The sequence below is a fragment of the Pyrus communis genome, chromosome 7, assembly GCF_041283825.1.
Source record: "Pyrus communis isolate YQ-2024b chromosome 7, ASM4128382v1, whole genome shotgun sequence".
Taxonomy (NCBI): Eukaryota; Viridiplantae; Streptophyta; class Magnoliopsida; order Rosales; family Rosaceae; genus Pyrus; species Pyrus communis.
In genome coordinates this window covers 24,951,550-24,965,521 of record NC_142571.1, presented here as the reverse complement: position 1 = coordinate 24,965,521, position 13,972 = coordinate 24,951,550, and the positions used below count along the sequence as shown (strand labels likewise).

General features: G+C 36.5%; 1 protein-coding gene across 1 annotated transcript; it reads left to right on the top strand.

The window, feature by feature from the left end:
- Window positions 1–8,604: 8,604 nt before the first annotated feature.
- LOC137734774 (serine/threonine-protein phosphatase PP1 isozyme 4) lies at window positions 8,605–13,194 on the top strand. The gene is made up of 4 exons (XM_068474060.2): window positions 8,605–9,163; window positions 10,440–10,999; window positions 11,079–11,301; window positions 12,785–13,194. The coding sequence occupies exons 1-3, from the start codon at window positions 8,962–8,964 to the stop codon at window positions 11,265–11,267; spliced, it is 951 nt and encodes a 316-aa protein (XP_068330161.1). The 5' UTR covers window positions 8,605–8,961; the 3' UTR covers window positions 11,268–11,301; window positions 12,785–13,194.
- The last annotated feature ends 778 nt before the right edge of the window (window positions 13,195–13,972 follow it).

Genomic DNA, 13,972 nt, shown 5'->3' with positions numbered 1-13,972 from the left:
GGCTTTTAAGTCGGTAATGCGTTGGGATTATAATTGAGGGCAGCAAATTGAGTATTAAAGAGCGAATCCCACATCGACCAGGATACGTTTCAAACGCCCTTTATATATTGCTAAGCGGTGTTCTGCGTCCCTTCGGGGCCATTCGATAAAATTGGAACAAGAGATTAGCATGGCTCTTGACACGCACGGTCCAAATTTTTTTTTCCCATTTTTTTTTTTTGGGAGCTTTAATGAAAAGGGCTTGGACCAAGATTATTTTAATAAAAAACCACCCTATAGTTTTCTTTAACCAAAAACACCTCAAAATTTACAATAAAGATAGAGGCCTCCAATTCTACATGGGTTGAATTACAGAGCCCAACAGAAACAAAAATAAGTTCCCAAAATTACCCCAACAAGGTGCAGGTCTGAAACTTGCTTGTTCTCATGAAAGAGAAAACTCACGTCAGCTCTAAGCAGAGCGTCAATCAGCGTTTTGTTTTCCGGGTTTTTCTTTCATCATTCTTGGTGCATATATCAGTTTTTGAATTTCCTTGTCCAAATTAGATTCAGATTTGGAGAATAACCAGACCTTGAGAAGAAAAAAAAATCCCAAATTATTGAATCCAATCTCCAAAAGTACAATTAAAAAGAAACGAACAGGAAAAGAGCTGTGCAATTGAATCAAGGAGGAGGACACTCAAACTAAATCCATTTTCCATGGAACAGGAAAAAACCAAAAATTCCAATTCGTTGCACCATTTCTCCATAAAACTAGAAAGAAAAATGTATCTCTACCTATGATAGAACCACCTTCCCCAATTGCAAAATCTGGAAAAGAAAGAGAAAATAGAAAAAGCAGACGAGAAAGAGAGAGAAAAGTGACTTCAACCATGGCGTTCAACTCTCATAACACTGTTAATGTTAAGCATTCTAGGAAATAGTATGCTTTTTTTGCCACTTTTTTAGAAAACAATGCGACCCGTTATATTTTGAATTCGTAACTGTTTCTGAAAAAATTAACAGTCCCTGCAAAAACTAAAACTGTCTCTGGAAAAATTAACACTGTCTCTGGAAAAACCTAACACTGTCTCTGGAAAAACTAAGATTGTTTCTGGAAAAATTAACATTATCTCTGGAAAAACTAACACTACACTGTCTCTGAAAAAATTAGCACTGTCTCTGGAAAAACACTGTCTCTAGAAAAATTAACACTGTCTCTGGAAAAACTAACACTGTCTCTAGAAACAGTGACTTAGATTCTAGAAACAATGTTACTTAAAATCCAGAAACAGTTCATTTTTACAGTCCAGAAACAGTGACCCATCGTTGTTATTGAATAGCATGCAGATCTTAAATTTATTTTCTGGATAAACAAACGAGGAACTCCACTGACGAAGAAAAATTGAAAAAAATTACCTCAAATCCACTATGAATAATAAAGACGATCACATTTCAACGAAATAATACAAAATATAAATTAAATAGCATGAAGATCTATATTTTTGTTTCAAAGAAAAAGAAGGTCTGCAAAACAACGATGAACTCCATTAACGATGAAAATCTGGAACTAAACCTAAAAAAGTTAAGGGTAAAATCAACAAATCATAATTTATTATAGTTGGGTCATTTTTAGTTGGACTGCTTTAATATGAGCCTTGTACTAATCATTAAACAAAACTTATAACATGGTTTTTTATTAAAACTAAAACTTTTCTAGCCCTTTTCATTTTTTTTTTTTTTTTTTTTTTGCCATTTGCCCTCGATCTGCATTCAAGGTCCTTCGAAGAACCAAATACAAAGTTGAATGGTGAATACAGTTTTAATTTATTTATAAATTTTGTGCGATTTTCCCACTATAGAGTGTTTCCAGACGACTAGATTAAACATGTAGATGAGGCATCTAAAATTATAGTTAATTTGTGTAACCACTTAAAAAAAATTAACATCATCGAAAAACACTAGAAGAATCAAATTATATGGAGAAAAGAACACACTTATTGTCACATCCCGGCCCGGGGCGGATCACTTCCCGGGCCCGTTCCATCACCGTAGCACGATATTGTCCGCTTTAGGCTTACCATTCCCTCACGGTCTTGTTTTTGGGAACTCACGAGCAACTTCCCAGTGGGTCACCCATCATGGGATTGCTCTAGCCCCCTTCTCGCTTAACTTCGGAGTTCCTACGGAACCCGAAGCCAGTGAACTCCCAAAAGGCCTCGTGCTAGGTAAGGATGGGAATATACATATAAGGATCACTCCACTGAGCGATGTGGGATGTCACACTTATAATACATGGTGGAATAATAATCATGTGCAAAGGGTTTATTCTTCTTCTTCTTCAAATTATTTCATGATCTTTTGTTGTATTCAAGGTGCTTTTGAAGAGCAAAGACAAAGTTGAATGCAGTTTAGGTGGGTTTTTTTTTTTTCACAACTACAGTTAATTAGTATCACACTTTGGCAACTGCTAATCTATATCTAAACTACTTATTAATAAAACACTTTTTGTCTATCAAAATTACAGAACTGAACAAAAATAAAAATTAGGGGCAATTTAGTAATTACATGCAACATGAATTTTGTTGTTTTTTACACTACCCTCATAGCCATGCACCCTGACCTGGAAATGTCAACTAGGACTCCGAATTGAACTATGTTGGCCAACACCAGGAAGGTGATGAAGCCATAAAGTGTAGTGATGTGGAAAATGTCAATAAATTTAAACCTAAAAGTGTCTAAATACAAGAGTGCGCTGTGAGCGAGAATGAACCCAATTCATACATGATGACAGAGCATAAGTACAGTACAGTAAAATAGGGTGAGAATTATACCATCGATGATAATTGTCTACACTAAGATTTGCCAATAATCCTCGTCGGTACGAAAACTCTGCTACTAACACATGAAGGGGCGAAAAACAAAGGTGAGTGGGCCTAAAAATAAAGTTTTAAAAAAAACCTTTTGAAAGCGTTATAACTCCTCCTCATAAAACCTGTATAGTTTCCAGAAAATACTACTACGTAGGTATGAAAACCAATGCACAAAAGCGGCGAAAACTAAAGTATGCCATGTCATAATATCTCAACAATAATAAATGTAAGTTAGGTGTGAAACCAATATGAAATAGTATGCCAGTCGGAGCCACCTAACGTGACCTATATGACTGGACTTGTAGCTCATCAATCTAGGCTAGCACACGAGTCGAAGTCACCTAGTGTGACCTGTACGACATGCCGGGTATAAATATGTACGATTAAGTGCTACGATCACGTGAAAGTTGTGCGATAAATCGCGAGTCACCTACGAGTCAGAACCACCTATTGTGGTCTGTACGACAGGCTAGCACCAGACTTGGATCCAAGGTGAGTGTGCGGTGCGGCAGATGAACAATCATGTGAAGGCTGGCCCTAGCCCTGGGCGGGAGCACTAATACCGAGGTGCAGCCATGGTGAACTCTAAATGAATATATGCATGCTCATATAATGCAACCATTTCAATCACATAATAACTCACCTAAACTTACCTGCGCCTCCATATGATCATTTAGCACAAACACATTTCATAACAATGCAACATTTAAAAATAATACATTTTCTAGACATGGCATGAAATGCAATACTCAATTTAAAACATTTTTGGAAACCGTTAAGTTTATACACACACACACACACACACACACACACACACACGCACACACACACTATAAAAAGGAAAAAGACCCACTCACCTGAAGTCTGTGCTACAACTCCCTAGCACGAATATCGAGACATCACAGACGATCATCGCCTAAAACAAATATTTAGTCACATCTCAGAATTCTTATCGATAGAACACGTAACTTACATAAAACACATCTCCAATGACGTTCTAGAATGATTTGAGACCCATTGACCAAAAGTCAGTTGTCTCTCAAAGATCAATTGTAGGGTCCACAACCCTACGTAACTCGATTCAGAAGATCTGCGTCACAGATTTCTGATCCATAACTTCCGAAGATCCACATTATGCTTCTAAAACATCATACTAAAGTTTCATTACGATCCAACGGTCGGATCTCTGCCAATTGTAAATTCAAATGGCGGTCAATATTTTATTTTACAAACTTAGGAATCCAATTCAGGAAGATCTGCATGTCGAATTCCCGATCTGTCAGTTTCTATTGTCCTCAATTATTATGAATAATAACCTACTAAAGTTTGGTGACGATCCAACAGTTTGATTGTCGATTCAAATAAGGATCAAGTGGCAAACCTTAGCGAAATTGTACCCAAACAATGGAATTTCATTAATCGGACTTCACCTAAGCAATTGGAGTATCAGACTTAGCTTAGGAAAGTCAGGTGGGGTCTCAGCCCACCCGCCGCCGCACATGATTGTCGGCCGCCCCAACTCGCCGAAAAAATCAACTATTTCTAAAAATTCTCAAATTTCACGATAATGAAGATCTCAATGGGTAGAGCAAGTTTCATAGCTGTGGCCAAGTCCAATTTAACTAGAAAGGCCTCAAATGTCCATGAACCCGTCGGAAACCCTATAAAGGGTGTTTCTTGATTCGTCCTCAAATTGACTTCGACGCTCCAACCAATGATTGGGCATTGTTCCTGAGCTTAAGGGAAGTACTTTGGTGGTGAAAATTGAACGGAATCGTTGCAGGAATGGCAGATTCACCGCTATGGGTGCCCTTGAAGTCGACGTGAGCATTCGCCGTGAAATCACGACCAATAGCCATCAAACTTAGGTGGGAATGGAAACTGGGATGATGCCATGTTGATTGATGGTGTTGGTTGACTACATTTTGTCGGAAAATAAAAAAAAAACCACTAGAATTAGACCCGGGTCAAAACCGAATCACACTGGTTGGCTGGGTGTAACGGGGTCAAGGGTGATCTGGTGCATCCCCTTGCTCTTCTTTCCTCTCCTTTCTCTCATCTCTAATTGGCCACTCACCCTCTCCCTTCTCTCCATTCGTCCTCACCTCTCCTTCCTTTCTCTCCTTTATTTTCCATCTCTACCGACCATCTCTCTTTCCTTTAATCTGGGCCACACACGTGGCTTTCCAAATTTTGCCCCAAAAATCTGGAGCTTTTTAGAAAATAACCAATTTACTAAAATGCCCCCGACTTTGAACGTTAATATCTCCTTCGTTATAACTCCAAATTACATTTCGTTTGCATCCATGTGTTTGTAGCGACGAGTACTATGAGGATACGTCAAGAAAATGGATCTTACGTGACTCAACAAGGCGGTCAACAAAAGTCAATGCATTTGCCTTGAAGGGCATTTTCGAAATTTCACATTTTAAAATTATAAAAACCGTAGTTTTTGGGGACGGGTCGTTACAGTAAACATAGCAGGTTTTTTTTAACAATTAAATAAAAATGTTTATTCTAGCCTCTTTGAAGCACACCCGAGATGTGTATAGTTTTCTAGTTATTTATTAACAAAACTCTCTTTATCAACCAAAAGATGGTGATAAAACGATTGGAACCTCTATTCACAACTGCATATTGAAAGTATTATAAAAATAAAAAGAAAATCATGAACATTAAGATGATTTCGCACAATTTTTTTTTCCCTTTCCTCACCTATATGCCATGAAATCATTCCACCCCTTCCTCCCTCAAAAATGATTTTTTTTTTTAATTCAATAAAAGAACATTTCTCTCCTCATTTGCTTCCGTAAAATTCAAAATTTTACATGCACACAATGACAATGTATGGACATTAAGAAGATTTTGCACAAATTTTTTTTTGTTGTTTTTTTTTCTTTGCTCACCTACATGTCATCAAATCATCCACCCCACCTCCCTCTCTCTTTAAAATTTTACACACGCATAATGTGTGGGCATTTTATAGTGTTAAAGAACAAAACTCTCAAGAATCAAAATGAATTTATTGAAAAACAAAGTATAGTCTATAAGTTTGAAATGTCATTATAAATTTTAAAAGTTGTTTTAAATTGGAATCAGTAAGTTAACAATTCAATGTGTCGTTATCAATGGTGCCTTTACAAACTAGTTATTTGACTAAATAGAACCAAAATAGATATATGAACAAACAACTAGAATACATAAAGAAATGAACCCCAATGTTACAATGTCATTGTTAAAAGAAGTTTCTTCTACTGATTACAATTTACTGATATATATACACACACACACAGACCCTTTAAGGGAATGGATTCTTATTTTTCAATAAAAATAGGAACACCCTCTTAACCATTAGATTTGACTTTAATGAAATTTTGTGGCTGAGATTAAATCATAGGCCACAAAATCTCAACCACAGAATTTCATTAAAGCCAAATCTAACGGTTAAGATGATGTCCCTATTTTTTCTGAAAAATAAAGATCCCTTCCCTTAAAGGCTTCATATATATATATATTAATTGTAAGTTTAACTTGCATATATTATGAATTCGATACTTATTTATAGCTAATTCATTGTGTACTTAGTTCAAATCTTCTTTCTCCAATATCGTTGTATTAAAAAAAAAAAAAAAAAAAAAAAAAAAAGGAAACTGCCAATATAGTCTCTATATTATTACCTGAGTGAAATTAGATTCCTAAACTATTTATTCGAAAAAATCAGTCATTAAACTAATAAAAGTCTTCCAATTACATCCCAAATATTAGATTCGAAACTACTTTACTTAATTTTTCGTCAATTTAAGTCGCGTAACTTGCATGCGATTCAATTTGGAAGGTAAATTGGTAGTTTTGCATAGTTTAAGGACTTTTTCTTTTTTTTGTGAAGAAGAAGAAATAGAATATGGACTTAACTTTTGAGGGTAAATAAGACGCTAGATTTACAATCTATATGCAATGTTGAGGTTTTATAGGTAAGAAAATGATGAAATTACCCTCTAAAATATGCCAAGTGACTTAAGTTCACGAAAAATTAGATAAAATAGGTTTCAATATAATATTATTATATTGGGAATGAAATTAGTAATTTTTATGAATTTAGATACTTATTTTACTGAAAAAATAATTTAAAAACCTAATTTTTACAGATATGATAATTTAAGAACTACTCGGCTAAGTGGGATAGCCGAGCCAGAAAAAAAAGATTAGAAGATATAAATGAGTTGAGAAGAAAGAATGCTTTTAAAATATGACCTGATCCACCATACATATTAAGTTTGGTGGAATCAATTTGATTCCTGCTTCAAGCATAGGATCTTTGTCTCAGTTAAGAGGAGTCATGGAAATAGCTCTGGTTGTTCGCTATTCAAGAATTATTGTTTCGGCAGTTCATACCATCCATACATAATGTTTTGATCTAAGATTTCAATTCTTCCATTTTTCAGCAGTAATTAGTATATTGTTCCATGGAGCTAAGGTCCAAAATATGGAAGAAATAGGTGTTTCCACGACTCTACCGCCCAATCAATTATGTTCCACTTAATCCCTGTTTCTTACTTATCCCTCGATCTATTAGTGAACTATCTTTCCAAGGATTGTGAAAGATGTTCCACTAGAAATATTCTTGTTATTGCTTCGACTCATATTCCCCAAAAAGTGGATCCCGCTCTTGGTGTTACATGCCATTAAAAATAAAATCTAAAAAACACTATACGTAACGTTATATCATTACCATGAAACATCAAACTCGACCTATTTTATTAAAGTTATTTACATTGGTTGTTGGATTAAGGTTAATGAGTCTTAATAGTTCCTCTTAATGATAATTAAACAGTATTTGTTTAAAATTTGAGAATAAGGTCACAATCACGAATCATCACAAAGTGATTAACTATTCTCACCAACCCCCTTGGTCCTCCTTCCTCTAAATGATAAGGTTCAGTGGACTTCTTGCGACGTCATGGGCAGCGAACCACCCGCCACCACGATCTGAACACTTCACCGGACCATTCGATCGGTAGGAGCGACGGGCGGTGTGTACAAAGGGTAGGGACGTAGTCAGCGCGAGCTGATGACTCGCGCTTACTAGGAATTTCTTGTTGAAGACCAACAATTGCAATGATCTATCCCCATCACGATGAAATTTCAAATATTATCCGGGCTTGTCGTCCAAGGCTATAGACTCGTTGAATACATCAGTGTAGCGCACATGCGGCCCATAACATCTAAGGGCATCACAGACCTGTTATTGCCTGAATCTGAATGAATAGAAAGGGTAAAAGAAGGAAGAAAATAGTGGGATTTGGTAGGGGCCCTTTTCCGTTTTTCGTCTGCAGATCGGCATTCCATTTATGATCCGCACCGGCACCAGCGAGTGGGCGGACATCTTTCTTCAACAATTCACCAAACAAAAAATGTAAACGTGTCGACAATGTTTTTTCATTTTTGGCCTTATCTCAGTACATCAGGTCCTCAACCAACCCAATTACACTGTTCCTCAAAAAAAACAAAAATTCCAGTTACACTTTTGGATGGGCTTTACAATTTAATCTTATTTTCTTTCTAACCAGACTTATTTTAAAATGTTTTTAAAATGATTGAAAACGTTTTTGACGAAAATGTTTTAAAAATCAATCTTAGCTAAAAAACAAAAGAATTCTGAAACTTAAAATATTTTTTTTAAAAACACTTTTAGTAAGTCTAAAAACATTTTCAAATAAACTCTAAATTATTTACAGCTGTGTGAGGTACAAGACTACGACGTCGTCCCCAATCTCTGTCACGTTGGAGTTGTAGCCATTTGCATCCTCAATCTTTCGACGCTTTCTTCTCCCCAATCAAAAACCCTAATTTTTTATTCCCATTTTTCTCTTTCCCTCCCCATTTTTTTCCCCCTCTTTTTTCCCGAGAAAATTCACTTTTTATTTTCTATACAAATATATTCTCCTTACAAATAAAAATAATTAAAAAAAGACCCACCAAACCCAAAAGCCAAAATTCCAAAAGAGCCTCCATAACAGCTCGACCAACCCTTTTTCGCAGTTGGGATTTCTAGGGTTTCTTTCGAGGAGAAATCCGAGCCGTTCGAGGGAGGATCTGAGAACCCAATCGAATGGCATCGCAGGGGCAGGGAGCGATGGACCCTGCCGTGCTCGACGACATAATCAGGCGGCTCACGGAGGTTCGACTGGCCAGGCCGGGGAAGCAGGTTCAGCTCTCGGAGTCGGAGATCAAACAGCTCTGTGTCGCTTCCAGGGAAATCTTTCTTCAGCAGCCCAATTTGCTTGAGCTCGAGGCCCCAATCAAAATTTGCGGTAGGGTTTTTACATACCCACATACATTTTGATGTGGGTTTATTAATCCTCAATTTTAACTGGCACTAAATTCTATTGACTTATTATTTTTCCCCTTTTGTGATTTTGATGGGTTTTTTGTTTGATTTTTTCTGATGGGTTTTCGTTTATTACTTGTCTGCTATGAAATTACTGGTGGAAATATTGTGGCAGATTAGGGTTGAAGTTATCTGCGGTGATATTATAGTTTAAGGGTACCCATATGTATTTTTCTTTCGATTGTCAAAGTTTTAATTTGAAAGGGAGAGCATAAAATATGTTGCAGAAGTAGCTCAGCTTAACAGATATCAGTGGCAAGCTACGTTAGAAATAATATATATATATACACACACACACACACACACGGTGAATATACGTTTTATTTTCTGTTTATAGATGTTCAGATAACCAAGTTCTCGTTTTTCTCGTACAATGATATGATAGTTTTTCTGTATTTAATGTAGTTGTGACAAGATTGTGGCTTGTTGATGGTGTTATGTAAGTTGGTTAACCCATGTTGTGTAGAGGTAAAAGCTTGAAAATTTAAAATGTTGAACTATCATGTGTGTTTTCTCTTTATAACCGTTTGTACATTTAAACTGAAATCATTGATGTGCATAGTTGTATATTGTGTTCATCGAAACTAATGGTGCTTTCTACCTTCATTTGGGGAAATAAGGTTAGTTTAGTTGATTGAACGCCGTTGAGATTGAAAGTAATGGTGGTTTCTACCTTCATTTGGGGAAAATAAGGTAATTTATATTAATTTGAACATTATTGAGAATAAATTGTTTGAAAAAGTTTGGTGGAATTAAGATGGGGGTATGGGGGGTCACACATGTTTTTCCATTCTCTATCTAGTGGGGAGGTGTAAGGAGGGCATGATTAAGTATGAAGAGAGTTGAATAATTTCATTCATAAGCTCTGGATTCATGGGTTTATCATGTAAGCATGATAAAGCATTGACACAGGTGATTCGGTGCATGCAATCTGAACCAGAAATTCTTGTCATGTCTTGTATGACGACAGCGTAAGGGTTGAAGAATAAAAAATTCTGCATCGCACTATGACTGTTTAGTGAGTGAGTAGACCGTCCAAGGCTTTGGGAGTTATTTATATTAAAAATTTCCAGGTATATATCTCTAGATATAGTGGCTAGTTTGCTCACTGCAGCTCATAGGTTTGTGGTTCACTATTGTACTCGTCCCTTTGTCCTAGGCTTTATGTTTCTGACCTGAGTTTTCCTTTTTATTTACAGGTGACATTCATGGGCAATACAGTGACCTTTTAAGGCTCTTTGAATATGGTGGTTTTCCCCCTAGTGCAAATTATCTGTTCCTAGGCGACTATGTGGATCGTGGCAAGCAGAGTTTAGAAACAATATGCCTCCTGCTTGCCTATAAAATTAAGTATCCAGAGAACTTCTTTCTGCTGAGAGGAAATCATGAATGTGCTTCTATTAATCGTATATATGGATTCTATGATGAGTGCAAGAGGCGATTTAATGTGAGACTATGGAAATCCTTCACAGACAGCTTTAACTGTCTTCCTGTGGCAGCTCTTATAGATGACAAAATTTTATGCATGCATGGTGGTCTTTCCCCTGATTTGACAAACTTGGATCAGATCAGAAACTTACCTCGTCCAACTGCTGTTCCTGATACTGGATTGCTTTGCGATTTGCTCTGGTCAGATCCTGGTAGAGATGTTAAGGGATGGGGAATGAATGACAGAGGAGTCTCATATACATTCGGCCCTGATAAGGTGGCAGAATTTTTAATGAAGCATGATTTGGACCTTGTTTGTCGTGCCCATCAGGTTAGTGACTATCCTTCTTCCCCCTTTGTTCTACTCAAGTTAAATCGGCTTGGAAATGAAACAAGGTCTTTTTCTGTAGGTTGTGGAAGATGGTTATGAGTTCTTTGCGGACAGGCAACTTGTTACAATTTTTTCAGCTCCCAACTACTGTGGTGAGTTTGACAATGCTGGTGCGATGATGAGTGTAGATGAAAACTTAATGTGCTCTTTCCAGATTCTTAAGCCAGCTGAGAAAAAAGCTAAGTTCATGATGTCAACAAAAGTGTGACGATTGCACTACCACTGCTCCAGTCTTGAACCAGGTCAGCCGATTATTGTTACATTCACTAGCTCTCTGTGTGTGTGCATGCGTGCGCGTCATGTCTACGTTATTGTTGTAGTTCTTTTTGTATTTGTGCAATTGAATGCGCAGCTATATGGGAATATTATTACTTATTACACTAGCTGTGCGAGTGCGTGTGCCATGCCATAAGCCATCTATGTTATTGCTGTACTTCTTTTGCAAATTTTCTGGATGTGTGAAGGTTCATGTGCACCTATATGTGATTGTTATTATTGTTCTGTTATTCTTCTCATCCTTGGAGGGCTTGTGTAGTACACAAGCTCTGTTAGTTTGTTTATTAATTATAAATTCAAGCTCCATTGATTTCCTATATGGTCTTCAATCAGTTATGTTTCCTTTTCCTAGTTGTCTTCAAGCATTTTGGACCACTTTTATTTAAAAATGAAAACATTGAAGAGGCACTTGTAAGTTTTTACTTTGAAAAGGCACTTATAAGTTTCTACTTTGAAAAGGTAGGTTGTTTTATTTGTACTTTAGAAATTAACATATTTCAGCAGTTTTTATGCCACTTCATTGGAAGTTAATGTTTTTCCGTAATGTAGGTAAGGGTCCTTTCTCTTTAACTTTAGGATATACATTTTATAATTTGACATGCATTGCTGTATTTCTTTTAGAATGGAAGGAAATAACTGGCCTTTCAATGAATATGATTTGGATTTCTCTGGTGGCACACCAAAATCATTTGTTAAGGCACTTTTTGTTTTGCAAAATCATTGGATCATGTCTTCATCATTGTTTGTCTAGTGTCAAACTATGAATAACCTTACATGCTTGTTGACTCATGATCTGGTACAAGTCATTAGTATACTCTGAGTCTTGCAAGTCAGGATCGAATTTCCTTAATAATGATTTGACTACAATACTTGCATGTATTTAATATAATCACCATCTAGCGGTGATATATAATTTATGTGAATATATGTATTTGATACAATTACTGTCTGACTGTCGAGATAGTGATTGTAATAAATACATGTAAGTATTGTTGTCAAATCCCTCAATAATATGGACCGGTTGCAACTCATGTCCTTTCGATTTTTAAAATTTAATGAACTTTTCACACGTTCATAATAAAAGAATGTACTCAACAATCATTGGTTTGAAGACAAGAAGATATGTTTTATAATATCTTGGTATGAGTTGGTTGTTTTTTCCAGTTTATAAGGCATCTCAAGATGCACTTTGGGATGCAAGTCATTTTGACCCCATCTTAATGAGCTTAATCTCATGCCCGTGTGCTTTTTAACAATTCTGAACAGTGCGCTCGTAAAAAGATCCTGTAGTTCCGGCAGTAACCTTGTGGTTTGCTTATACTTTGTGACATTGAAATGTTTATCTTGTGCTGAACAGTGTGCTAGTCTAGTTGTGCCTACCGCAACACATCAATTTGTGTTCACTTTATCCCATTTCCCTCATTATTTACTTATTTTTTCCTCTTGCAGGCATTTTCCCCCCATTTTTTCTTGGGCAACTTAGCGGAAAATGAAGGTTGGCCAGCCTCGAAAACTTTCATTCACCTCTAGTAGACTGCAAGTATGTAAGCTGGGGTGAGGAGCTATAGAAGTTGGTGGTTTGGGAGAAACTCTGGAGTCGCCTGAGGCAGTAGAATTTTATATTTCCTCGTTCACCTTTCTCTGTAATGCGTATTCTGCAACATTTGTGTACATATAATTTGGTCCGTCAACTGAATGCTGTGCCTTCCATGGAGGCCAACAGCAATCCCGTCGTTTTGCTCTCCCAAAGAAGTCTCCAGTTTTCATAGATTATTAGGTAATATAACTCATTGATTGAACGGTTTGTTAACGACGCTTTAAGCTTACTTTTTTTGTTAAGAGATGGTCAATTGTCATTAGTGGCTGTGTGGCATCTTATTAATATGTCAAGGCATCATGAACTTTTTTTCTTCCAAACATCATGAACTTTTTTTCTTCCAAACTGACTGATTTATATGTGGCGCTTTATATGTAAGGAGGACCAACGGACCGCAATTTGACATGTTTGCCTAAATGTTTTCCATTGTGATTGTCAAATTAATTTTGTGTGTGTCAGACTATGATTTGCAACTGCAAGTAAGAAAGAGTGACTCCTTACATTAATGGCCCGAACAGCCGAAATCCTCCAAGAAAGATGAACTTATGTTAGTTGATAGTTCTACATTGAGTGTCGAATTGCTGATAGTTCACATTGTTTGAGTTAAGTTAGTTGTAACCATAAGTGGCCCAGTAAAAAAAGTGCGGACATGAGAGGTCATGGGTTTAATACTTTTTAAGCTATGAATTTGCTTGTTCATGATCATAGGGGTAGAGTGCAATATTCAACTACCCTTCTCCCATCTCAAAGAGGTGAATAATAGTGGTTCGTCACTAGTTGTTCACCTCATTTATCGTAAACCCCCACTTACTTAAGAAGGTTTTTACACCTGAATGAAAATATTAGTAGTTTTAGAACTTACTAGTTGAAACGTTGGTGGCCAATTCTGCTTTACTAGTGCGACATGTTTCTTTATTTAGAATGAATTCTAGAGTATCGATTATCGTAGATCGGAAATAGGTACCATTTCTTTTTTCTAATTCAATTAATCATATTTTTCAAGTATCGGATTACGAGTTATAATCTAAACACTAAAAATC

Excerpts from the sequence above, each read along its gene's own strand:
- LOC137734774 (XM_068474060.2), top strand. The coding sequence starts at position 8,962 with ATGGCATCGCAGGGGCAGGGAGCGATGGACCCTGCCGTGCTCGACGAC. Across the intron at positions 9,164-10,439 it reads GGCCCCAATCAAAATTTGCG|GTGACATTCATGGGCAATAC; the intron begins GTAGGGTTTTTA and ends TTTTATTTACAG. Across the intron at positions 11,000-11,078 it reads TTGTTTGTCGTGCCCATCAG|GTTGTGGAAGATGGTTATGA; the intron begins GTTAGTGACTAT and ends CTTTTTCTGTAG.